We start from the raw sequence: 25,781 nt of genomic DNA on the forward strand, positions 1-25,781 counted from the left end.
ACTGGTCATCAAGGACGAACTGGAAACATCAAAATATTCCTGGGTTAGTATGAGTATAATGGATTTTAAATGTACCACTCATCCCAAAGAGAACATTTATCATTTGTAATCAAGCTGTTCTGTGAGGTGGTCCCTAAGAAATATTACACATAAAATATAATTTGGAAGGTTTTTTGTACTGTTGGAGGTGATTCATGGATTTATGTGGGTTTTCTTATTTTCCATTGAGCACGCTCTCTCTCTCTCTCTCTCTCTCTCTCTCTCTCTCGGTTTCTGTCTCCATCTATGTTTATGTATCTCCTCTTCAAAAACAAACAAATAAATGAATATGTGACACTCACCTTGGGAGAAAAGATGTTCTTGATGGATTGTTCCATCTTAATCCCAGTGGGCTTGTGGGTGGCATATGGTATTGAACTGGAACACTTAATGAGTTTTGTCAAGCTTGTGTGAAGACACTTTTTGGCTTTGCTGTTCTGAAGACAGTTCCGAGGAAGAACACACGCTCACCATCTGGATTAAATCTTTCTGCAGAACATCCCTCTCAAATTTGTTACATAACATTTAATGGTCTGAGCTTGTTTGTACTAATACAAACCAGTCTATAAACCTTAAACCAATAACCCATTAAAGACCACACACTACAATGTTTTCACTTCACCATGTAGGTCATACATGAAAATAACTTTATTTAGCCTTAAACACATTCAACACAAAACTCATACACGACACACAGCAACCTAGATTGGTCCCATATACTATAACTATGAAGCTGTTTCTAGTATCGTCATGGACATTCTAGATGTATTGTAATCACATCAGTGAAACAACGCTTGCCGTATGTGGTCATACTGAACTACTGAGGGAAACCATTACGGCATATCTGGTGGGGGCTGCTTTCAAAGGTCAGATCTCATTGCCCCCACCCTGTTATTGATACCCCATATCTCCCCTTTGTTCCTAACATCTGGGGTTCTGGAATGTTCCTTTCCACTCTCCTTCCTGCACTATGCCAAGCCAGCAGGAGCTCCACAGCCTCCAGACACAACACAAACAAAGGAGACTCCTGGCCACCCGAGCTAAGGGCCGGATAGCGCGTGCATGTGTGTCTGTGCGTGTATGTTTGTGCGTGCGTGTATTTCTGTGTTTTCCATTTTCAGTCACTTTGCTGTCTCATCCTGTAATAAAATGAATGGATTTGAAAGATTTGAGTACAATGACCATAAATGCCCCAGAAAGACACATCCTTTGTTCTCTGTAAGTTTCAGTCTGAAATTCCCATTTATCCCATTTTAATATTCTGGAAATTCACGGACGTTGTTTGATACTGTATTGTTCCCTCAGATAACCGAGACAACGAGACTGCATTAACACGAGCGTAATTTCCCTGGAAAAAAAAAACAAAACGTTTTTTCCCTGAAAAAAACGTTTGCCATGTGTAGTACTAGTGTTTTGGCTGTCAGGCACCTTTAATACTGACCAGTCATTTTCATTTTATCGTCCACACTCATGTCTTCAGGTTTCAGGTTTCCTGGTGACAAAAATGCCATATCAAAGTTTGTCACTTTGTTGGTTTTGCATGACTGTCCGGAAAAAATATCTTCTGCAGAGAAATTCCACAGTACCTTACAAAATGCCCCCCGGCCTTTCCTGACAGGTCGTTAATCTTACGTGTTCATGAAAAACATCAAATTCATTCTCCTTTGGGAGCAACATTCATGCAAACACATCACAAATGGTTTCTATGAATGAGTAAGTTTCCTCCTAATGTTTTACGTTCCAAGTTTCAGTTTTTCAGTATTTCCTTGTTCAGCTCTCAGGTTAGGTTACTGCGGCAACAGGATCGACTACGTGTGTGGTCAACAACGCTACAGCTTAATGGAGCTCACAATGTCCAATTCACTCAGACTGAACGTGCAGCACCGCAGCATCTAGATGGTTCTGCCAAAGCACATACATCTCCAGTGACAGCGCATCTCCACATTCTCCGTCTGTCTGCTCCAGGTGATGCTACGAGATGGTCATCGTGCACGTTCCTGAATGAGAAATTAAGATATCTGATGGTCTTCAAAAATGAAAAAAAAAAAAAAAAAAATACAGTGACTGTTTACAAAGTCTGACAGGTTGTTTACACTTTGGTTACACTGTCTTCAGGTCTGTAAATAGGGCTATCTGGTTATCTAGCGTACGTGGGCCTCAACACAACAGAGTAGATGATGATCTCAGCTGCGATTTCAAAAATGCCATCAAGTGCAGGCACGTCCCACATCTTTCTTGTAACCAACCTGGTCTGATGGTTTTTCCCTCTCAGTCATGCACATTAAGGGAACGTATCATTAAAAGAATGACATCACGTTTAACGGGGGTAAAGGCATACCTGATATTAAAATAGGATTGTGTCTCGTTATTTAATTATTTTAAATGATGTTGCATAATGGAAATGATTTAGTGTGACAAACAAACGCTCAAAAAAAACAACACGTTGTATGTCCAGACACTTGACCTCTGATAACAAACTTCCCCTCACGGCTCGTCTCAGCGCAGACACCCACAGCCTGACCACACGAGGTGGCGCGCAGCTAAGCAGACGTCTGCTGCTGTCCACAGCAAAGCAGCCATCCACTGCTGTCCACAGCGAACAAAACCCGGAAGAGAAGGAATTCTCAGATACTGGCCTCCACTGTAATCTCCATACGCTTACAAAGCCTCCTGACTGGAACAAAATAATAACAACTCTCTCTCTCTTTATCCCTCCCTCCCTCCCTGTTTCTCTCTCTCTCACTCTTTCTCTCTCTCTCTCCCTCTCCCTCACTCTCTCTCTCTCTCTCTGTCTGCCGCCTCATGCACAAGTGCACAAACACTTATGAAACAGATTCTAATACTTTCCAAGCTAGTTTATAAGATTAATTCTTCTCCCACAATCCGAATAAAATCATAACGTTCTTAAGTTTTGTTTTGGAAACCAATCCATAATAGAACATGAACAGGGTTATATCCACAGACGGAACATTACGGTTTATGCATGATTTTATGCATGATTATACACATACGCAAATACCGTCAGACTCACAGCTGGTCTGTACTGTGAGATCAGCTAATGGAAGAAAGAGTATTGGGGTAGAACAAACAATGTTGAGGAACCCAGTGATTAACCAGTCTTTAATCAGTTTCCATCCACTTTGTATCAGCCGCCCGTCTCTCTGAGCGTAGACGTGTCTGAATTTTTCCAATGTTTTTCCTTCTTCTCTCCCCCCCCCCACTTTTTTTTTCTTCCTCTTGTTAACTGCAGCTCCCCAGGAATGTATGTGGAATGTGAAAAAGCATCCTGTTTTTTATGTCTAACTCTGAGTCAGCTATTTAACATCAAATAAAGGAACAAGTACAAGTGGAAGGAGACCTAGCGTTTTGTGTGACGTGAGAATGCAGATGCAAAGGATGAAGAGAGCTGAGTAAAAGAAGGAAAAAAGACACAGGTGCTGACACTGACCTAAAAATTTGTTCCAGCATAACCTCATTTTCTTTTTGGCAATAATAAGTGGATATTGAAGGCGTGTATTCTTTATCCGGAACGTGCAATACTGTTGGCTCGTGTTACATAATTGTGTGTGTGTGTGTGTGTGTGTGTGTGTGTGTGTATGGGGCTTAAGACGTCCTCTCTCTGGAGAATCCAGGTTTCATAATTGTTTTCACAGTTTTATGGCAATGTTCTGTGCCTTTTAAAGCAGTAAAAACAGTAAGTTGAATATTTACACTGTCGTCGTAAAATCAAAGACATAAACTCATCAATTTCATGAGCATGAGCTGTTGTTTTCTTCTCTGGTGTGTTTTCTAGTGTCAAACTTGCTCTTGATCTCGGTACCAGGAATCTTAGGTAAATATCTCATGTAGAGGACTGAGTGGAAGACAAACAGCTAACACACCTCGGAAAGACAACATACCACAGCAGAAAACTGACTAACTGGACACAAAGGAGTCATTTAAATGCCATGGAGATACACTCTGTGACTCTTTCCTGAAACATTTAGCTTCTGGTTTGGTACAGAATGTGCTTGCTTTGAGTAAATATGTATGTAACACCTGTCTCTTTCTGAAAAAGAAAAACAAAAAAAAACAAACAAAAAAAAAATACAATAGATTTATCTCCTGTCCAGACTTTCACACGCAATGTTACGAAGCAGTTTCTATAAATATACCGGTTGTGTAAAAAATTAACCACTCCAGGAGGAAATTTAGGGAAAAAAGTTGAAGTAGACTTAAAACTAAAGATTTTAAAAAAGGAGCAAACTACTATGGATTGCTAAATATATTTCAAAATTCTTAAGAGGCTGTGTACATAATAAAGGGTAGTTCATAAAATATTATTTCATGACATGTTCCAAACTGTTGTTGAAACCATCCAATGTCTGGTAGAATAACAGATGTCAGTTAATGCAACACTGGTCATCGACATTCCATTCTGATAATCTACATACTTTGCACTCAGACTGAATGAGATATTTAACACGAGTCATTTGACTTCAATATGAATTATTTATTCAGAAGAGTTCATGTGTACATGTTGACATTTATAATCTTACACACAATGACATATAAATATAAATAGATGTAAATAATAATAAATAAATAAACTTTCCAACAGATAATTAAGTGTACAGGCATTCAAAGCAGTTTTCAAGTATCTTCGATTTGGAGTTTCAGAGTGAGTTTTCTTGTGACATCAGAAATCCAAATTACAAAGCTACACAGCAGTAACTTCTCATATAGATTTTGAGAAAATCAAAACAAAAACAAAAACAACAACAACAAAATAAATAACCCTGTCATGTACAGCATAATAATATTAAGTCCAGCCTTGAAAAAGTTAGCAACTCACTTCATTTCTCAAACAATGCTGATTGTCTGTGAGTTGTCTGTGAGGCACATTCCAAACACATTCCACAGAAGTGCAAATTTTTTTTGTTTGTTTTGTTTTGTTTTGTTTTCCATCTTTCATAATGGACAATTACAAAGGCATTAACTGGCCATTTTAGATCAGAGGAAAAAACAATTACAGCATTTCTGGCTCGGCCCAAGCCATTGAAACCTGATGGCATTCGGAACAAGCAAAACATTCTACAGTAACTATGCAATAAATACTTCCGCCAGAACAAAAGGCCTACATCACTAGCGTGCCAGAGGCCAGAGGAAAATACTCTTAGGGAAAGGATTACGAAGTGTTGATAAGACCTTCCCACTGACTCCTATTGATATTTTGTCTGTTGTTGCTCCCAATATCACTGCCATTTAATCATAAAGCCTATCAAGACACACTGGCAGTGTATGGGAGAGATTCCCTCTGACAGAAACCTTTGGCCCTAAGGTACTGTTGATAAGCAGTAATAAATTCACTTCGAATGAAATGGTTGAAACCTAAGCTCTGATACAGAGGAAATGATAACAAGAATTTCAGTAGATTTAATACACAAGACTCTAGGTTCATAAGAGGTTCATAACTAGGTTCCTAACATTTTCATAAACATATAGTCCAGCAGTGGGACAGACTAAGATGGATAACATGTCAAATCGTGGTGATTAAATTTCATATTCATTTTCTTTTTAAAACCAGTGCTAGGCAAAGCCTGTAAAATTTACATATACAATATCTTGTTAACAAAGCTGTCATTCCATCAGCCTTGAACAGGTGTTTAGTTTTGGAAGGGATGGATGAAAAAGTTCCAGTGTATCTCAGACGTAACCTCTTCCAGTCTTCTCTTTTGAAAGAAAGAAAAAGAAAATCGTTTCAGAGGCATGTTCTTCCCTTTGGTTGCTCGAAAATAAGACATCTCAGTGCTATTTTTTTTCTTTTTTTTTCCAGTTGAAATGATCTGTCAGCACAGAAAAAGCCTCAGTTCATGAAGAACAAGAGGATTCATTCCACGCTTTCATTTCAGCCACGTCTAAACGGCCCCGGTTCCATCCCCCAGATCCATCCCCAAAGACATGATGGGACCAGAGCTTCTCCTTCTCTCCGCGTGGCTCCTTTTCCCTTTTCCGTGAGGGATCGGGATGGTATTCCCAAACACATCCCTGCTCCTCGTTCTCTTTTTCCCCAGGCACACCAGAGACCAGCCAGTGGTCTCTTACCCAAGTGACGGGGTCCCGGGAGACCATCATTCAGGATTTGTTTTTTGTTCAGAGGCTCGCGTTTCTCACTTCTCCTCGTTCCGTGTCGTTTTACCCAGCGTTGGGGATGCTGGCCCTCAGTGGTTTCTTTCTGGGAGAGGAAGATCGCTTCGCTGCCAATAAATTTGCTTTGACCACACGCCTGGAGGCCAAAAAAAAAAAGAAAAAAAGACATCAAATTTAGCATCATTAATGTAACACTAAAGCTAAGCGTAACTTAATCCAATGCTATTTCTATTGTTCATCATCTAACCATGTATCAGTCGTGTATTTGACAATCTCGTGTTGTAACAGCCAGTGTTTTTACCTGATTGAGGTAAGCAGGTCATTGCTGGTTCTATCTTTGTTGTCTGAGTGGTTTTCCAATGGGCTCACAATCACTAAGTTTGGATCTTCTGAGCTGTGGATTCAAAATTAGAACAGGGTTACAAACTTGAGTATACAGCATCCCAATCAACAACTGCTTATCAACAGAAAAGCTTAATATCTGAATAAATATTTTTAAAGAGATGTTTTGGACTTGAACGCTGTACACAAATATTTAGAACAAATTCAGTGCAAATATTCCCTCCTATTGTTTGTATTGTTCGCAGCAAACAATTCTAAGTGGTCATTTCCCAGAAATGTGTATGTTTTCGGCGAAGAGCAAGAGACAAAAACCCGTCTACAACCTTGAGGGATTCAACAAACCACAGGAATCCAAAACACTGCATTACAAACAAAATCCCCTTGCTCATGGAGACTGATAAAAGTTTCCAAAAATAGCATGGCTAAAAAAAAAAAAAAAAAAATTTGCGTAATTCTACATCTAGCCTCAAGATGTTTGTTCACCTCCTCCGACGTGTTTCTCAATATCGTTACTCGAGGAGCTTCCGCCTTATCAACGAGAATATCGTTCCTTACTCCCACCTACAACTAGCCCTGATCTCCGTCCGTTACAGACGACTGCCGATGGCATCCAGGGCAGAGACAGGCGTCTGTCGGAGGAGATGGGGGGGGGGGGGGGGGGGGGGGGGGGTGAGATGGGATAAGGCTGTGACAGGAAAGGTAAACTATGCTTACCTCGTGTGACAGTAACTGGAACAGGTTAAGTCGTTGGGGTTGGCGCACTGACAACGCTCGGTGGACCTCCTGCGTCGGGACAGGGGGCTTCCCAGACCGTACGGGGTGATCTTACTGTAAAGAGAGAGGGATGAAAACGACAGAGTTATCGCTGAGCATCGCTTTGTGTTTATGTACTGATTAATCCTATATTTTCTCGCTCCCTCGAAATGCTTCCACAGAACTCGTAAACTTTCGGTTGGGCTCACCTTGGTGTGTTCACCCAAATGATGTCCAAGTGGCAGAAGTAGATGCATTCCTTATCATTCCAGTTGTTACAGGAACACCGTTTGGTCCGGATTCGTTTGGGCGCAGAGTTGACTGCGTTTTCAGACTGTCCAGACACAGGGAGACTGAATCCTACACAAAATACACAGGAGAGAAACAATGAAAAGGATTTACTAAACAAAGCATGTTGCTAGATTTATCTTTATTTGATTCATGACTGATATACAATACAGAAATACGTGATTTGGTCCAAGTCAAATGGTGAAAAACGCGTCGTAGCCAATTAGAGTCATTTCAGCATTACACAGAGCTATCAGTGGAGAACATTTATGAGCGTAACCACCTGTACACCTGGAGGCTACTATCAGTGAGAGTTAAGTGCCTTTAAAGAGCATGACAAAGTGTAGACACCGTTATTGCATGTTCTAGAGTCTTCTCACAGTATGCCAACCTCATACATTACCACCTGTACAGTATATGACTATTGTGCACATATTGCATGCATGACCTGACGGTCTGACAAACACGTCGTAACAGATAAAACTTTGGTGTATTTGAAACACAAGAGAGACTTACCTTCTTGCAGGAGGATGAAGATTGTGAAAACCACAGCCAAACAGGTGAGTGTTGACAAAGCCATCGTAAAATCTCAAGAATGTGACTTTGATGAAGCGGTTATTAAGTCCAAAGGAGCACCGTTGCGCAGGTACGCTGTGTATACGGTCCCGAGTGCTGCTGTTGCTGCAAGAAGTAAAGCGACAGGTGTTTGTGAAGAACTCAACATTCAGGCCTCTCTTTTATATCGGTCCTCTCTGTGACATCACCACTCTGGCCCCGCCCTCATCCCTCGCTCTACCAAAGCGCAGAACCGTGTAGTTACACAACTTCAAGACACACGACCGTATCCACACATTCCAGGACTTCCCTAACTCCCAGAGGGGTTGCAAGGGCAGCGTGCCAGGACGTTCGGGGTGTGTGTGTCGGGGGGGTGAATGATTACCCCCCTATGACTCCCATTGTGCAGGCGGTCTGCGTAGGTCACTGTCACTGAACCGATTCAAACAGGAAGCCTAGCAAGGTCTCAGAGCACTTTGATTTTTTTTTTTTTTTTGTTCCAGAGGGGGGAGTCCAGAGTCATCAGGAAAAGAAGTGAGGAGATATTGACTGCTGACGTTATGTTTTGCATACTCCTAAGGTTGGTTTCCAGATCAGCGTGGACCAAATGCCAAGGCTCCCCGTGGAATGAATCGATCGGAGCACGTGTAATCCTGCAGTCCCAGATTCTGTTAGAGTGTCTCTCTGTGACTATGCATGCATCTGCGATCACGTCATAACTATAATTAGATGCTGAATTATCACAGGAATGCCATGAGACCGATCTCTCAGAAACAAAAGGCAGAATAAGAAAGCCTGTTTATGTTTTACAGGCCAATGAAATGAAATTACACACAAAGTAACTATTTCAAGAACTTCAAAGCTGTGAATTAAAAAAAAAAAAAAAAAAGCAAAACGCAAGCATACGCATCTCGTTTTGTTGAATTTAAAATGTAACTTAACCTTAGACATTCATTCAAAGCTCCTTTTAACAAATTAACCAACCAAATCATTAAATAAATAAACAGTCCAATTTTACTTCACATTTTTTTTTGTGTGTGTGTAAGTTTCCTGTCCTATTGATTAAGCAAACAACACTTGACATCATGGTGAACCCTAAGCAGTGGAACCTAAACACACTAATATGTCATATTATCGAACGGTTTCCGTAATGTCCATGCAAAGTATGAGGGCTGTCACATCACATGGATGAATTACTGCAGTGAGAGGCAGTGGAAGCCAAACCGCAGCACAACGGATGGAACACATTACCTTTGCCTGATAACCAACAGCAAAGAATAAAACATGTAAATGATGGGGCAAAACGGAAGATGCTCTGATTAGAAGCTGAATGGAAACGTGTTGAGGGCTTGGGTACGAAAGCCAGATTTGGGAAATCCATTATGGGCAACAAAATCCCGACCTGGAATCTGACTTCAATTTTTAAACACATGTCTGACCCTAAAACAGGCTTATTTACCTGTAAATCTCATGACCGTAAATAACCAGTCTCTGAGTCCCTGGAAAAATCCTTTTCCATGTCTTGAGAGTAGAGTGAGAGACGAGCTCTCCCTTCGTTGCTTATTTCCTCGGTGCCGAGTAAAATGTAGTCCGTCATTATAAATGTGGTTGCGTTTGATATAACTACAGTAGTAAAATCTAATTTTTTTCTGAATTTGAGAAATGATAGTAAAATTGTGATAAAATATATAATCAATATAAAATTGACCCTAAATTTGCAGTGCTTTCGGGTGCTTTGGTCTGAGAGAAGTGAAGTTAGCGTTGGGATGAATGTTAAAAATTACCCTGTGAAATGTAATGTAGTATTAAATGAGAGTAAAAATTCGTCATACAGTGAATACATAATCATTAGATTAGATTAGATTCATTATTACTGGGGTGCTTTGAATTTCAACGTAACTGATCTGAAAGTTCACAGACTGGGCAAGGCACCCTCATCCTGTCTGTTTGATACATCTCATTGTACTAGCACAGAAAGCAACATGAAATTGCATTCAGCAGAGCATTGAAAACAACCTATTTCACCAAAACAGGGAAAAAACACTCCATGAGGGACGCGGAGTCTTTGCTGGGGGAGGAAATACCAGAGTGATGTCACAATCGAATAAACAATGGCACTACTGAAACTATTTGTCCCATTAAAAGGCAGAGGAAAAAAAAGTCTGAATAGCCTAAGCAAATATTTGTCCACTGGCACAAACTGGATGACTGGGACCAGTATAGTAGCAGACAGCAATCTGGGGGGTAAAAACCTCCCCGTCGACAAAACCCAAAAACATACCAGCCCCCTCACCCCACCCCAACACACACACATACACACACATCTCATGCCTCCTCCCCCCTGTTGCATTAGGCTTTGCATATTTGCCAAATACAGTAGAACATTTCATTATAACTGATAATAGCAAGAAAGTGCCAAATATATATATATATATATATTTGATATATTCTATCAAATATAAACACTTATAAAATCATAACAAACAAAGGACTGGAAGATCAGTGTTTCCTTTGTTTTGTGGATATTTCCGTATGTTTTTATTAATCTCTCTCTCCCTCTCTCTCTCTCTCTCTCCCTCTCTCTCTCTCTCTCCCTCTCTCCCCCTCCCTCTCTCTCTCTCTCTCTCCAGAAAGGAGGCATTGCAGCCACTGGGAGAACATGGAAACTGTGCAGTCACACTGCAAAAATGTGTCCTTATCTCACTGTCTTCCTGTTAGTTGCACAGCACAAAGAATGTGGAATGGTAAAATGACAAACACAAGTAGCTGGGGGTACGCTGAGGATTCCAAAGAATTTCTTAAGTGACGTTCTGGAATGTATGGATCATGGACTTTGACACCTCTCACCAGAGAGAGAGAGAGAGAGAGGGAGAGAGAGTGATGTGTGTGTGTGTGTGGGGGGGGGGGGGGGGGGGGGGGTTAGAGTCAGTGATATTTAATGATTATGATGGGTTTGCATTGTGATTAACTGAAAAGGAATGATGACCTAACACTTCGGTAACACTTTGTCAGACAAGTATCGCCTAAACAATGCCGGACAAATCATAAGCAATAAACAAGTTTCATCCTAAAATACGAAGACCAAGCCTAAAACACACCTTCTGTCCCATTCCATATCTATGAGTCACTCTGCATCAGTGCCTGCATCAAAGCTTAAAAAAAAAAGAAAGTAGATGGTGGCTGATAGTGCAGTTTAGGCAGTAGGCAATTTGTCATCTTTCAACAGGGGAGATGGCCCAATGGGAGCACCCCCCTGCTCCCGCACCACCAGCCAACACACACGCGCACACACACACACACACAAGTACACACTCCCATGTACACCTCCCAGAGAACATTTTTGCAGGACGCCTTAACCATAACTGTGACATTTCTAATTCTACAATTACATTTTATCCAGGTATCTTCCTTCTCTCCCTACTACAGCTGTCCTTTTACAACTGTGTATAACTGTCCTGCTGCTCTCTGACTGTTCATTCTCTACAAAAGTAATAACATGAAATTCAATGAAATTGCCTATATTCTACAACACGTATGTGTGAACAATACCAGTGGATTTTGTGTCCACATGCTTAGTTGAACTCAACTCAGCTTTAACAAACGTTGTATCCTCTCTAACGTCAAGCTGTCCTCCTGGCGATGCTGCTTGCAGTCTAGTGTGCCTCTGACCTTCTCCTCCGCTTCACGTAGGGGTCCTGCGTCACCCTGTGGGGGTTTATTTCGCAGTAATGACCGGCTCGCTGTACATTATCCAGCTTAATGCACGGCTTCTTACTAAAGAAAACAATAATTTGACGCAAAACATTTTATTGCTTCCGCTGAAAAAAAAATTCCGTAGCAACGGTCTGTTATTCATAATAGACCGTAAAATGCCGTAACTGACCGATCAGAATCGAGCATTCAACAAAGCCGTGTAATAAAGTTTAGAGAATATTATTGATCCAAGACGAAACTGAAAGAAGGGCGGGACTCAGAGAAAAAGGCGCAATTACAAATCCGTCTGCTACTTCAGCACCATGGACTACTAGGAGATGGAGGGGGTGGCGGCAGGTTAATAAGGGGATGCATTTTGGTCATTTTGCTCACCACCTACACATCGCGTACTGAGTGTAGGTATCGATACTGTTGATTCATCAGAGTTTTCAGCAATAAGCGCTACTTCCTATTCGCCAATAAACTTTAGTCAGTAACACCCACGAAGAAACAGATTAGCACGAGGCTGTAGATGCACTTCTGTAGAACCCAGTAATGTAATAATTCCGAAAACATTTGCAGGAAATTATTACATTATTGGGTTCTACAACTCTACAACTTCCCTCGCTGAAAAACCATGACAAATAACATGACAGTTATCATCGTCATGACAACCTATGAGGTAGGTCAGATCCACTTCTTCGGTATCATGTCTTTATCAGCTCTATACGCTTATGCCAACTTTGAACAGGCCAATAAAAGCATGACTGTTGTGGTTAAACGTCATACTTCTCAATAGACGTTGTTGTTGTACGTACTGATACCAGTTTAGAGTTTATGGAGCTTAGGGCCAATCTTATCAATAAGGTGATTAAGAACTATTGCTCTCATCAGAAAATTGCAGTTTTATTTTTAATTATGAATGCGAATCCTTGTGCAACGTCGAGGTTGCTGAAAAAAGTGGGGAAATGGGGAGCTGTGATAACGAAAGAGCAGTAACGCTACAAATCCGCTGACACCGAAAACCCCACAGGTGATACTGTGCTACATTGTGTTTTGACCTGCTTTAAACCACAAGAGACGATCTCTGACTCAATATCTAAGCTACTTTCTCTTTATCACTGCCTGTTCTCTATATTTCTGTTTCAGTTGCTTGAGTAGAGCCACTGTGTTGAATCGTTGCCTGAAAATTCCTTCTATGACTAAACACAACTGAACAAAAGTAGTATTGTCTCACAGGTGTATTCATTTATTATTTAATTTATTAATATGCAGCAATTACTTCTCTACGCATGGAATATTCAAATACCAGTTGTGAAAAATAGTGGTTAAAATAAGAGTGATAAAATAAAAAATCTTGTCCTCCATACATATATCATATTATTGTTGAAAGTAAAGTGTAAATTTTATTTTGAGATTCATCTGTCCAGTTCAGATGGTAATTAACAACATGGTACTTGATCCACATGCCTCAGACAATTTAAAGAAATGGAAAGAAGTTAAATAATTCAAACACATTTGTCCTATTGTTTAATCATACATTTATTTACATTGGCCACATATTTTGTCCTAACTAAACAGTTTTTTGTCATTGCAGGCAGTGTTGCTTAGCAGTGTGTTGCATACTCCTCAAGGACGATAGCTAGCGGCTTTCATGATCCATGACAACATGAATCACACCAGGGAGAAAACACACAGAAAATAGTATATCACACAGCAAATATTCATGTATTATGCTAATATTTAGGACATAGACATTTTAATTATTGAAATCATTAAGCTGATTTAAACAAAAGCTGTTTGATAGTCACTCGTTCATCCTGTAAACCTAACACAGGCCCTTTTTAAATATTTGTATAATCTCTTTGAAACGTAATTATGAAATAATGCGAAGCTGTGTTTTGATGCACAGCAAGAAAGTTATTGCAGGAATGTATATGTCTTTTAATTAGTACCTGATTGCATCAAGTCATTTTACTTTAAACTGCATGCAAAGCGTTGATAAGTATTCAGCCAACACATCTAAATGTATTGCATAATGACAAAAGAACAGTTCCCTTTGTATTGACCCACAGCCACTGTAAACACTGAACGGGCTCCGACATCACACCCTTCGGCTTCGTCTGATGAGGGTCGCGGTCCCAGCCGTTAAGGTCTGGAAGACAGAGGTCAGGACAAAAAAGAAAAAACAGTCAGAACCCTACCATTCATGTTTGTCAATAAATGACTGAGTACAGTGCGGGCACAGGATCGACGGATATGTGACTGACCTCCACCATGTCTCCTCCCTGAATCTCCCGCACATGACTACCCAAGTCTGTCTCGATGACGAGTTTTCCATCAACCAGTTTAGGAGTAGTCTGTCAATCAGACAAGAGATGTAATTATACAAGAAACAATCAGCTCTTGTATCTTAAATGAGCTGGGGAGAGATAAAAAAATTATCATTACACTGGATTTATGATGATTAGATACTTTCTCTTTAGAAAGAACGATAAAGCTATATCTGACCTAGCCGCTATTTCTAACAACGATTGGGTACAATCTTGCCTTCAAACCCTAATGAATTGAGGAAGAAGGACTTTGCACTGCAGTTAACAATGCTCTGTTCTGTGTCATAAATAGAGTGATTAATCTCCATTATTATGTAGCACTAATATGTAAAACGCGTATATTTTCACATTTAACCTGTTTTTTTGCATACCTTCATCTTCTTTCCGTCTATGGTGGTTATTTCTGCTTCTTTGCCAATAGTGAAGGAGTTGGTGTTTGAACGAAGAGTTGTCTTGACGGTAATGACAAAGTTGTCACCATTTTGTTGTATTGTTGTCACCGGCTTGACTTCCTTGATCATCTTCAGGAAAATTTCTGGTGCGGCTGAGAAATCCCAGTATATACATTTTACATCATAGTACTTAGTACTTACACTGTTTGTACTAACATTTAATACTTGGACTCTCATGAAGTTCACATGAAGTTCTGTATGCTATCTTCTGATGTAGCAAAGCACAGTAGGCATATGTCTGATACTTACATATCGCTTTGAGAAACTCTTCTGGATTCTCTTGGACATACATTTGCCATGTTCCATTAAAATCCATGTCTACAGTGTTTACTTCTATGAAAAAAAAAGGTTCAGAATGATCCTAAAATTGCTGTTTCAGGCTGTATCTTCAGGATTCAGTCTGTCCTATTTCAACAACCTCTGTCTCTCTCACACACATATACAAGGAGATGCTCAGGTGAAAGTGACAATGATCAGGGGGTGAGAACCAGGCGTGTTACTATGTCAGACTCTGTGTTTCCCTGTTGTTGTGAGGCTAATTGTCTGTGTTAATTAGCCTCAAAGGATGGCGCTGCTGGCAAAGCCACTGTGCATCGGTTTTGAAACTATGAAGCAAAACGCAATCGTATCTCAGCCAAACAGTCTTCTCAAGGGGACCTTAAATAACTCTGCAGAAAAACAAACAGGAAAGCTTAACGCTTAACTGCCTAGATTTTTTTCCCCCTCTTTTTTGTTATTTTTGAGAAAACCACAACATGGCAGAGAATGTGCTATTTCCTGAACATCAGTATGATTCACATGTTAGGATTACAGTAGGTCTGGGTCCTGAGGTTAAGTAAAACACACTTATTACCAAAAGAGCAACTCTTAGTTATCAAAAATAATTACCATTGCCAGCTAAGAAAACCCTGACAAACTGGGGTTTAGGCTATTATGTGGTGTTTTTTTTAAGTTTTACTTTAAAGAAGATCAAGTCTGGAAAGAGTTAACAACTTATAAAATGCATTATAAGTGTTTTCTAATGAATTGAGCACACTTGTTTTATCCCAGTCAGATAATGTCTATACCTATGTTAGATATAACACCAGACATGGCCTCTCATTATGCATGCACGTTAACAGAATGCATGAGCGCCCTCCGATGGCCATTTACTAAATGGACAGTTTTCTTGCTGTTCCTCGTTACAAAAACCAAAACTCTTCAAAGAGCTCCATCTTGTGAATAGTCAGGAATTCTAAACCATTTCAGCTCATGATCGGCTGAGTCCAGCAAACTGAGTATTCCACCAGGCGATGTATTCAACTGAATCATAAATAACTGCAATAAGACTGTCTTATTATATGCAGAATTCATAAAACAAGCTTCAAGAAATATAGTTGATAAACGAACCCTTTATTGATAGATTCATAAAGACATTTAATTACCTTCACTTTGTAAGGGCAAATGTAGACCAAATGGATTTATGGATTGTATCTTTTCCCCCCAAGAACAATAATTCATTCGGTCAACACTCTGTCCATCTTATTACTACATATAAAAAATACTGCTTCGGGAGCAATCAGTTTCTATTTTTTATGGCGTCGATATAAAACAATAAATTAAAGATGACTACTTGTAGACATCTTTTCTTCAAAGGCATTTTTTTTTGCATTTGCTTCTAAAGCAAATGCTATTGTGCACATTTTCTTTAATTCGTTGAAAAAGACACACAATGAATAGGAACTGAGAGATCTATTTGTGCATGACTCACTAAGTCCATCTTGCAAGAAAACAGGAATGTCTCAACTTGTCATTATATCTGTATGACAAAGAGGCCACTTGTCTGAGCATATAATTCTCTATTCTGTATTATAGTCCCTGAGAAACCCGAGACAAAGCAATACTAGTGCACATGGTTAATGGGCTCACATAAGTGCTTGAAACCCTCTCTGGTCAGTTTAATTTTGCCTCAAGAACACCAAACTATTCCATTATCTCTATGGCAACTAATCCTCGACAGCTTGGTAGAGGAAGCATAGGCAAATGGGTGTTAAAGTAACAGAAGCCCCATGATGAAATGTAATGAAAAGTCATTTTCACAGTGAGACAAATAAATGCGATTAAGATCTGAACAAACATGCATGTAGAATGAATTGGATGAGAAAGAAGAGGAACACTTTAAAGCAACATCCATGCTGTTTCTTTCACAATCGAAACTGAAAACGCATAAAGACAAAAACAAGGCATAAATGCGTGAAGAATGTTCTTAGATAAAGCTGTCGCTTTACCTTAGAAATACATGCAAGCACTTCAGAGGGGCCAAATAAATTAGTCCGTTTTTTTTTCCTTCCCTCCACGTCCTTCACGTCAGGACTCTAATCAAGACAGGAAGAGTTCTTCATCCTCTTCATCGATTTTGTTCGGCCCCGGGTCGCTGAAGCAGCGAGACAGTTTCTGTTGGTCTTCATCCCCCAGGGCAAATTTCACGCTGGGCTTTCGTACCTGACCTCCACGAGACTCCTCTCGGCTCTTGGGGGAGTCGTCTCCTCCTCTGTGGGTGCTTTCTTGGCTCCTGCCAGCCTTCTGGATCACTTCATCCAGCACTCTGACGGAGTCCGGTGGCTTGGCTGAGACCTGCTCTACACTGATGCTGGGAACGTCAGACGGACTGGGTTTGGTCCTGTACACCTGGTTGTCTGAAAGAAGATTGAAACTGGTCTTACTAATATGCCAGTACAGAAAACGCAATCGTGGTTTGGGGGTTCTAATGAAACCAGCTGGAGAACATTAGAAAAAAAACCCACACAGAAGTCAACACAAAACAGAGTAATGAGAAGAATTTGTAGACAGTGCCTCATAATGTGGTTAGTGGTTTAGGTTTCACGTTGACTCAAGTACATTGTACTTGCCTGACTCAAATCTGGCTCTCCTCATGGGGGGGGATTCTGCTCGCTTTGCTGGAACTGTCAGATAGTGACTCATCTGTAGAGGTGACATGCATAAGAAATCTGCATCAGAACTGCAGTAAAGCAGATACACTGCTATTTACGGCCTAGTATTTCCACAGCAGCTCAGAGTGAGAAAACTCAGTGTTTCAATCAGAGTTTGTTCACTGCAAACTGAACTTTCTATGAGGCAATTACAGTTCTTGTATAAAGGAGCAAAATGTCACATTTAAATTATAGCTTCACATTTACAATCTATTCAGAGGTCGCCTTAGAATCCGTGAAGTGTAAAGGTATACTGCAGGTACTATACACTGGTAACACATACCCTCCTCTCTAGCGCCATCCGCTGTTTTCTCAGACGCATTTCACTCCAGCTGTCCTCTAAACCCTCGCCAACCAGAGTGTGTCTGTTGTAGGAATGCAGCTACATTTCCAGAAAGCCAAATGTCAATTGTCAAATGTCTAATAATAGCAAAAGTTATGGCACTGGTTATTATGTATTTACCTCATCTGAGTGAATCAGAAATACAAATGATACAGCATGGAGATTTTTGAAACCCTTATTTGGTTTTCATATCGGCTCTGCTGAGCATTTGCATGGAGCAGTGTTGGTTTATTTGTCTGAATATATTACAATAAATCCACATACTAAAATCACACAGAGAACAAAGGCCAGTTGTGTTTGGATGAATCAGGCAGCCAGAAAAACTGAAGGTCACCACGGATGAGGTCACCGCTGGAATTGACAGTGTCGCTCATAGATCCGTATCTGGAGCATCGGGGCTGTTCTTACCTTCTGGCGGGTCTTTTGCAAATTAGCCCTCAGAATCTTTCGGATCTCCTCTTCTCGATATTTGGAAATCTGTGGTATCGCTCTTCCGCTCTTCTGCCTCTTGGGCTGGACATTCCTGGAGGGACAGGAGTCATTGGACAAGGTCACAGCTGAGTCAACTCAGATACTTTACATTTTGTACACATTAAAAATGAATTTAACACAATTCATAGGTTTCGCATTTAACACTAATAGCTCTGACTGAGCCCGTGCACTGCATGAACATCAAAGTCCGGGCATTGCAACAAATACCATTGGTCGATCATTTCCTACAGTCACAGAGACAAATGAGAGAAGAGTTGCTGCTTACTGCATAGAGGCAGTGGAAGAGTGTGCTCTTGTCAGGCTGGCCCCACTTCCACTCTCTGCCAGCATTAAAGCCTGTTTCAGCTCCAGCTTATGGTAGAAAGATATTAGCTGCGGCTCCTTTGAGCGTTCTCCTGCGATCAGCCACTTCTTCACATATTTCTTATTAAACCGGTTTAGTCTGGAAAAGAGTAGAGGAAGAAGGATAAAACAGATGAAAAAAAAAATCGAGCATAAAGCATCAAACACAAGTTTCATTTAAAGTACTTTTCAGAACTACATGGACATTGTGACGCATACACACGGGGTGAATATAAAATGACATATTGCATGCAGGAGGGTTATGTGTTAACAGTGAGATACATACTTGTCCTTCCAATGGTGGTGTCCATAATGTCCACATACATCCTCAATACCAGTAAGTAAATGGTCTAGGAACTGGACATAAACAGAGTAAACCAGTGACTAAAGGGTCCAGGAACTGCAGATAAAAAGACCCAATCTGCAAGTAAATGGCTTGCCCTTAATAAAGACTGGTTCAGCCAACACCTGAAAACAACTGCCAACCACCCCCTATAGTTTAGGGAACTATGTCATCACCTGTGTGTGGATTTCTTCATTTATAGAATTTTTTGTCTCCTTTTTCTTCTTCACAGCCAGAAGGTCAACCAGAGGTCGAATTGTCATTCCCTAGGAGGGGAAAAAAACTTCTGTAGTTAAAGCCAGGGCACATATTTCTAATACAAACACGTCAACAGTTTTAACATGCATGCAAACATACAGTTACATACTGCTTTTAAGAACTGAGGTTGAGATGCCAATATAATTCAAAAAGTAAAAAATGTCAAGTCATTATCTGTTTTATTTCAAATGCTCTAAAAGTCTCAAATGGAATTAATGGGACAGTAACCGAGGAGCTCTGTCTCTGATTGGCCACAGTTACCTGAACAAAAACAGTGAAGAAGATTACGGTGATGATGGCTGTGAGGAACATGTGCTTCATGGGAAAATGATCCTTGGACAACAGGAACGCCAGTGAGAATGCTATAGCTCCTCTCAGGCCACCGTAGGCAACAATGAACTGGTCTTTATTGGTAAGCTTGGCAATGCGGAATTTGTTGATGATGAGGGTTAGTCCAATCACTCCTGCACACACACGAAATACACAGAAATACACTGTTCAGGAGGACAGATGTAGTATGGATGTGATAGTGATTTTATATACATATATATATATATATATATATATATATATATACTATCTATCTATGCTTAACTATGTTTATATATCTATGTACACACACATATTGAGGTAGTGTGGCCGAGTGGTCTAAGGCGCTGGATTTAGGCTCCAGTCTCTCTGGAGGCGTGGGTTCGAATCCCACCGCTGCCAACATCTTTATGTTGCAGCATCTCGACTGCTGACAGGACGAGACTGAACAGACTGGTTAAGAAGACCAGCTCTGTCCTGGGATGCCCCCTTGACCCAGTGGAGGTAGTGGGAGAAAGGAGAATGATGGCTAAGCTATCTTCCCTGACGGAGAACATGTCCCACCCCACTGACTGCACTGGGCAGCTCCATCAGTGAAAGGCTGCTTCACCCACAGAGTGTGAAGGGGAGGTACTGTAGGTCCTTTCTCCAGATGCTATCAGACTTTACAATCAACTGCTCCTAGTAGACCCCACACATTGAAACTGAGAACTCACGCATGTGCAATATCTCTGTATAACACTCATGTGCAATACCTCTGTATGACTGTTTACAACTGTGCACTATGTGTGTTACTTATTTACTATTTATTATATCCTGCTGCCTGGTTACTTATTTTTATTCTTATTTTTATCATATCTTGCTTTTTGACTGATCTTCTTGCTATTGCGCTATCCCCTACGCTGCTGTGACACTGTAAATTTCCCTGCCGTGGGACTAATAAAGGATTATCTTATATATATATAAAAAAGATAATATAAGTTATCTTTTATATAGATATAGACATATATAACAGATAGATAGATAGATAGATAGATAGATAGATAGATAGATAGACAGAAAGATAGATAGATAGATAGATAGATAGATAGATAGATAGATAGATAGATAGATAGATAAAAAATAAAACTCAAAAATCTCTGAACAGGTGTATACTGTCGCCAGACAAAACCTGCCAAATCTAACCCAGTAAACTGTACCAACATCACGAACCACTTGGATCTGAGGCCGGGGAAATCCCACACAACTCACCGAGCACTCGGGAGACAAGGCAGAGGAGAAGAGTGGCAACAACAAACGTCCAGTTCCACACATGCGGCCCGACCACCGTAGACACGCCCAGGAAAATGAAGATGAGGGTCTCACTCACGCTACTCCACATCTTCAAGAAGTACTTGATCGTCGTGTAAGACTTGTGGGAAATGTTGGCCTCCACATAAGGACGCATCACCACACCACAAGCAATTAGTCTGCAGGAGAGGAAACCCATTCAGTGGAAAACCTCTGTGGTTCGTATTTATCGGGTACAGAAAGTGTAGCACTAGGAATAGATGCACTGTGTTTGATTTGATTCATCAACCACAAATGTGCAAATTCAATATCAACACAGACACTTTCCAACATTACTTCTTTCATTTACAATCAACTACACTGTTTTCTTTTCTGTTCTTTTTGCTGTTTTTTTTATTCTTTAGAATCTAAATGGTCAAGCAAATCAAATTTTCCGCCGAATTATCCAGCAGTCGGGAGCTGCTCTTCACTGTATGAGTGTTGGTGCGAATGGGACCGGACCCTTACGACATGATGCCGGACAGGTGAAAGACTTCTGCTGACAGGTATGCCATGTAGCTGTACAGGAACACAAACAGCGGCTCGATGACCCGCGTGTGGGAGGTGAACCGGGAGGTGAAGGCTGACAGGAGGCCATACATGGCCCCGACAAGCACCCCTCCGAAAGCCACCACGAAGAAACATAGCACGCCCAAGAAAACATCTCCGGGAGTGACCGCGCCGACATTGGCAAACTCCTCAAACAGGTGGTAGAGAACCTGCAGCACAACAAGATGATCAAACAAGTCCTAATCATAGGACAAGGACTCCACTGTCTCACAAGGCGTTCCCCTCTTATAGACAGAGCTTCATTCATATATTCTTAGGATAGACCCAAAGATATCCAACCCCCTGAACACTGTGTGCTTTCCTTGTCCACAACCATAAAACCTGGACAGTCATTTTCTGGCACTAACTAAGTAAATTTCACTAATCAGATCCCCCCTGGTCTTAATTACCCTGATCTGGAGTCTGTCAGCCAGCTTTGATACTTCACAGCAGACCACTGCAGAGACTCAGAGCAAAGCTAATACAGTGCTGATTTACACACATTGCCTAAGGTACCTTAGAGTTAGAACCCATCAAAAATTTAGTTTTGAAAAATTACGCTTTAGCATTTGAGGGGGGAAAAATGTTGTTTTGAAAGATCCTAACATATTGCTCTGTACCTGTGTGCATAGTCCTTTTTTTTAAATGTTATTTTGTTCAGAAGTCATCACGCTTGAGGACTTGTTTGTTCTGAGCATCAGCAGTTTTCTTTTCTTTTCTTTCTTTTTTTTCCCTAGGAATCGTGATTATATTTGTTGATTGCCTGTGTGGCAGGTTTGTTTCACCAGTCACAGGGCGAGAGCAGAGTCACAGTTGATTAAGAATTGATTTAACCCCCGGGTGGCATGAGCACTGACAGTGTGTTAAATGCAATGACAGGTGGGAGTCACGAATCCATTAATCAGACTGATGATAAAATACTATTACTCATCATGACACTGACCTAACTGACGCGCATTAAAATCCTCTCTCCTGTCCCCTACACGATGCATGGCAATTTTAAACATCAAAATGTCACTAGGCTGCAAAATGTTCAACGGACATTTTGCATTTCGTGCAAATGTTTGACGCCAAAACTACTTTCATTGTTTCATCTTGTCCCCTCATTATGCTCGGACACACATAATCTATATTCATGCAAGCAGTCTTATGAGATCACGTTAGAATAATAAATGACATATTATGCACTCTCGTGCATAATTACAGAGCCTGATGTCCACAAGTAGTTTCAGTTCACTCACCACTGTAACGGCGTCATTAAGCAAAGACTCTCCAAACACCAGGATATGCAGTAGCTCATTGATGTGGATCTCCTCAAACACAGCCAGCACAGCCACAGGATCCACTGCTGACACAATGGATCCAAACAGGAGGCAGGCCAGGAGATCCACGCCCCCCAGGTTGGTCCCTTCAATCTGGCACACTCCGTACAGAACGCTCCCCATGAAGAATGCGTTCCAAAGGGTTCCCACCACGGCAAACACCAGGATGGTTCCCACGTTCTCCGTGAAAGGTCGGATGGGTAGGAAATAGCCGGCATCGAGAATGATTGGGGGAAGGAGGCATAAGAAGAAGAGTTTGGTGTCCAGCACAGGGGGGGTCTTACCCATCACCTTTATGAGCCCCCCCACCAGTAGGCCCACCGTAATCAGCAGGCAGCTCTCTGGCACCACACTGGAAAGACGCGGGATCACATGGAAACCTAGAGGAAGGATGTACAGTGTTTTTTGGACTTTTGTGTGAGGGAAATGGTGAGAATGTAAAGTGGTGACTGTTGAATTTGAACCACACCTGGATGCTTAAGAAGTAGCTACACAACATAGTTTTCTGAAAGAACTTTTTTTTTAGTCATGCTAACTGAAAATATCCCATTCAATGTTTGTATTGTTACAATATTTTACATGTACAAAAACTGTCACATGACATTGTGGACCAAAATCAGTGGAACATGAAGGCACAGACTTGAATGTGCTTTTCTAAAGCCATTTCAAGAAGACAACGGGGAAGTAAGCCCACGCGGTATTCATTTACACACTTTTCATAGGCACATTATATTCATGTCAAACAGATTAAATTTCTAGTGAGGAGTGTGTACACCTCGCGTTTCTCTTTGCAATCTATAACAGAAGCTGTTTGTTGAGAATTGAGGCCAAAAGATAACAAAATGGCAGTTATCATCACTTCAGGGGTGGAGCAAGGCGGCGTTCCAAGAACTGTTTTGATGAGAAACATCGTAGTAGCACTAATATCGTTCACCCTAAAACTTCCTATATTACGCCGTATGTTTTCATCTAATGGAATACAATACTGGGCCATATAACACTGCAGTCGGAGAGCCATTTGTAAATTAATTTATGATAATTCGGCCAGAAAGAATCCTATCCCTATTTTTCAAACCCCTCAAAAACAACTCCATTCAGGGCTGTTTAAACGATCGAAGACATCTAAATACAACGTGTTAGGTTTCTTTTCGTTTAAACAAGCCTTAAAACTGCCGGCTAACAACCAGACGACCTGGCTTAAATTTTTGCCAGCAGTACCCTTCCTGTCCTTCGTATTTAATGACGGGAATGACAGCTGGAATATAAGCCCCCCTAAAGCCAAAAAGTTCGAAGTTATCCATTTCTAATCCTTTTGGGGACCCACTGAGCAGCTGTAGTTTACTGTTTTAATCGGGTGAACTGATGCAGGGATAAAACCAAAATGTGCCCTTCTCGGAGTCTCTTGGGTTAAGTGACACACGCTGGCTAATCTCAAATTCTGTGAATGAGGTCTTCATTTCTGAGTTCCGCATGAGTCAGTTCCCCTTTCGAATTCCCATCAGGGTCCATTATAGCTGAGAGAATATCTGTCGATCCTTGTACCTTTTACAGCCCCAAAAGAACTGAATAAACCACATTAAAACAGGGATCAGCTCACAAAAGTTGTGGCAGTGCATGGCTTTACTACTGTGAAGTTGGTCCAGTTACATTTTGAGTGTCTCGTATGTACGGTTATGAGTACTATAACCAACTTTGTGAGTGATTAAGTTCAAGACGACACTTGATACATAAGCTTGTCTACAGTCAACTTTTTTATTTACTGTAAAAACAAAAAGCAGCTGTAGATGGATGACGTATTGCGTGAAGTTCACGTGCTCTTAACATCTCGATTAAAAACACTGAAGAAATTACGCATACTCAATTAACACACAGCACACTTACCTAATTTCATTAAAGACGCAAGCAAAATCCACACTGAGATCTCGAAAGGCATCCGCACCTTGTCATAGTCGACTGTGAGCACTGGAAAAGCCCTTTTGTGATGCCCAGAGCTGATGTTGGGATGTGAACCATGATTCGCATTTCGGCCCGTTGCATTGCCATGATTCGTACCGTTAGTAGAGGCATTGATGGACTGCACAGTACCCAGCAGCAAAATCGATACCACAATCAAGGGTCCCCATCCCAAAACCCGTATAGGCAGTCTATCACCTGTGCATGCAAGTGCTGGCATGTTTACCACTAAAGACTTTTAATTACTGAGTATCAAAAACGCTCAGACAGCCATAATAAAACAGCTTTAGATCGGAACATGGATATTTATCTCGAGCGTGTATCGCCATGCAGTGTAGCCTACGCCGCTGCTGACTGCGTACCCACTCACGCAGATCATTCTGCGTAGTATGATAGAAAGAGCAAGTTACAGAGGACTGACAAATTCAGAAAAAAATACTTCACATTTGTAGGAAAAAAGAAAGTGTAGATTCTGTTTCTCTCCAGTTAGACGGATTATCGCATATTAAAGAAATGTCAACGACGCATCGGCTTATAATACGACAGGAAATGACTGCGCATCATCATTTTATTTGCGTTATGTTGTGCCTCGTGTTTCTTCTTCTCTTGGGTAGATCAAGTGATTTTCTCCTCATCTAATTCTCATATCAAGTTTTCAAGTTGTGCCGCAGAAACCAATCGTTAAAAAGCGGTTTCTGTCTCGTGAACATAATTGCAAAGGAGATTAGTGTACACCAGCCCTTCAGTGACATCTAACGGAAAGGAGGTAAAAAAGGGACGCATCTGTGCACTTTTGCACACTGCATCACTGAAAAATAACTCTTAGCTCGCAACTTGATGATGTGCATTACCGACATGTTTCAAAAAAGTTGATTAGTTTTAAATATGAAACACTGAATTCATATGAAATTTTGTATTCCCACACGGCTTTAACACGAGACAGAAGACTTTCATAAAACGTTTACAGAAGTATGTGATTCAATGTGTA

General features: G+C 40.8%; 3 protein-coding genes and 1 non-coding gene across 4 annotated transcripts; 1 reads left to right on the forward strand and 3 right to left on the reverse strand.

Annotated features, from left to right (window-relative positions):
• Nucleotides 1–6,201: 6,201 nt before the first annotated feature.
• Nucleotides 6,202–8,131, reverse strand: edn2 (endothelin 2). Its single transcript, XM_030789471.1, has 5 exons — nt 8,068–8,131; nt 7,473–7,623; nt 7,225–7,338; nt 6,470–6,562; nt 6,202–6,304 (listed from the first exon to the last, which is right to left on the reverse strand). Exons 1-5 carry the CDS (start codon nt 8,129–8,131, stop codon nt 6,214–6,216), a joined length of 513 nt encoding a protein of 170 aa, XP_030645331.1. The 3' UTR covers nt 6,202–6,213.
• A 5,772-nt stretch (nt 8,132–13,903) lies between these two features.
• On the reverse strand, nt 13,904–14,900 carry fabp10b (fatty acid binding protein 10b, liver basic). The gene is made up of 4 exons (XM_030789402.1): nt 14,834–14,900; nt 14,504–14,676; nt 14,070–14,159; nt 13,904–13,954 (listed from the first exon to the last, which is right to left on the reverse strand). The coding sequence occupies exons 1-4, from the start codon at nt 14,898–14,900 to the stop codon at nt 13,904–13,906; spliced, it is 381 nt and encodes a 126-aa protein (XP_030645262.1).
• A 2,042-nt stretch (nt 14,901–16,942) lies between these two features.
• LOC115824696 (Na(+)/H(+) exchanger beta-like) lies at nt 16,943–25,075 on the reverse strand. The gene is made up of 12 exons (XM_030788454.1): nt 24,722–25,075; nt 22,760–23,220; nt 21,438–21,688; nt 20,892–21,109; nt 19,593–19,795; nt 19,250–19,339; nt 19,017–19,087; nt 18,654–18,830; nt 18,305–18,419; nt 17,837–17,935; nt 17,473–17,545; nt 16,943–17,340 (listed from the first exon to the last, which is right to left on the reverse strand). Exons 1-12 carry the CDS (start codon nt 25,011–25,013, stop codon nt 16,943–16,945), a joined length of 2,448 nt encoding a protein of 815 aa, XP_030644314.1. The 5' UTR covers nt 25,014–25,075.
• Nucleotides 19,961–20,042, forward strand: trnal-uag (transfer RNA leucine (anticodon UAG)). Its single transcript has one exon. It is a non-coding gene; the product is annotated as a tRNA-Leu (tRNA).
• Nucleotides 25,076–25,781: the final 706 nt, after the last annotated feature.

This window comes from Chanos chanos, chromosome 12, assembly GCF_902362185.1.
Source record: "Chanos chanos chromosome 12, fChaCha1.1, whole genome shotgun sequence".
Taxonomy (NCBI): Eukaryota; Metazoa; Chordata; class Actinopteri; order Gonorynchiformes; family Chanidae; genus Chanos; species Chanos chanos.

Excerpts from the sequence above, each read along its gene's own strand:
- edn2 (XM_030789471.1), bottom strand. The coding sequence starts at position 8,131 with ATGGCTTTGTCAACACTCACCTGTTTGGCTGTGGTTTTCACAATCTTC. Across the intron at positions 7,339-7,472 it reads ATTTGGGTGAACACACCAAG|TAAGATCACCCCGTACGGTC; the intron begins GTGAGCCCAACC and ends CTCTCTTTACAG. Across the intron at positions 6,563-7,224 it reads TCCAGTTACTGTCACACGAG|CTCAGAAGATCCAAACTTAG; the intron begins GTAAGCATAGTT and ends TTGAATCCACAG.
- fabp10b (XM_030789402.1), bottom strand. The coding sequence starts at position 14,900 with ATGGATTTTAATGGAACATGGCAAATGTATGTCCAAGAGAATCCAGAA. Across the intron at positions 14,677-14,833 it reads AGAGTTTCTCAAAGCGATAT|CCGCACCAGAAATTTTCCTG; the intron begins GTAAGTATCAGA and ends GGGATTTCTCAG. Across the intron at positions 13,955-14,069 it reads AGGGAGGAGACATGGTGGAG|ACCTTAACGGCTGGGACCGC; the intron begins GTCAGTCACATA and ends TCTGTCTTCCAG.
- LOC115824696 (XM_030788454.1), bottom strand. The coding sequence starts at position 25,013 with ATGCCAGCACTTGCATGCACAGGTGATAGACTGCCTATACGGGTTTTG. Across the intron at positions 23,221-24,721 it reads TGCGTCTTTAATGAAATTAG|GTTTCCATGTGATCCCGCGT; the intron begins GTAAGTGTGCTG and ends TCCTTCCTCTAG. Across the intron at positions 18,420-18,653 it reads TCTTCCACTGCCTCTATGCA|GAATGTCCAGCCCAAGAGGC; the intron begins GTAAGCAGCAAC and ends CTGTCCCTCCAG.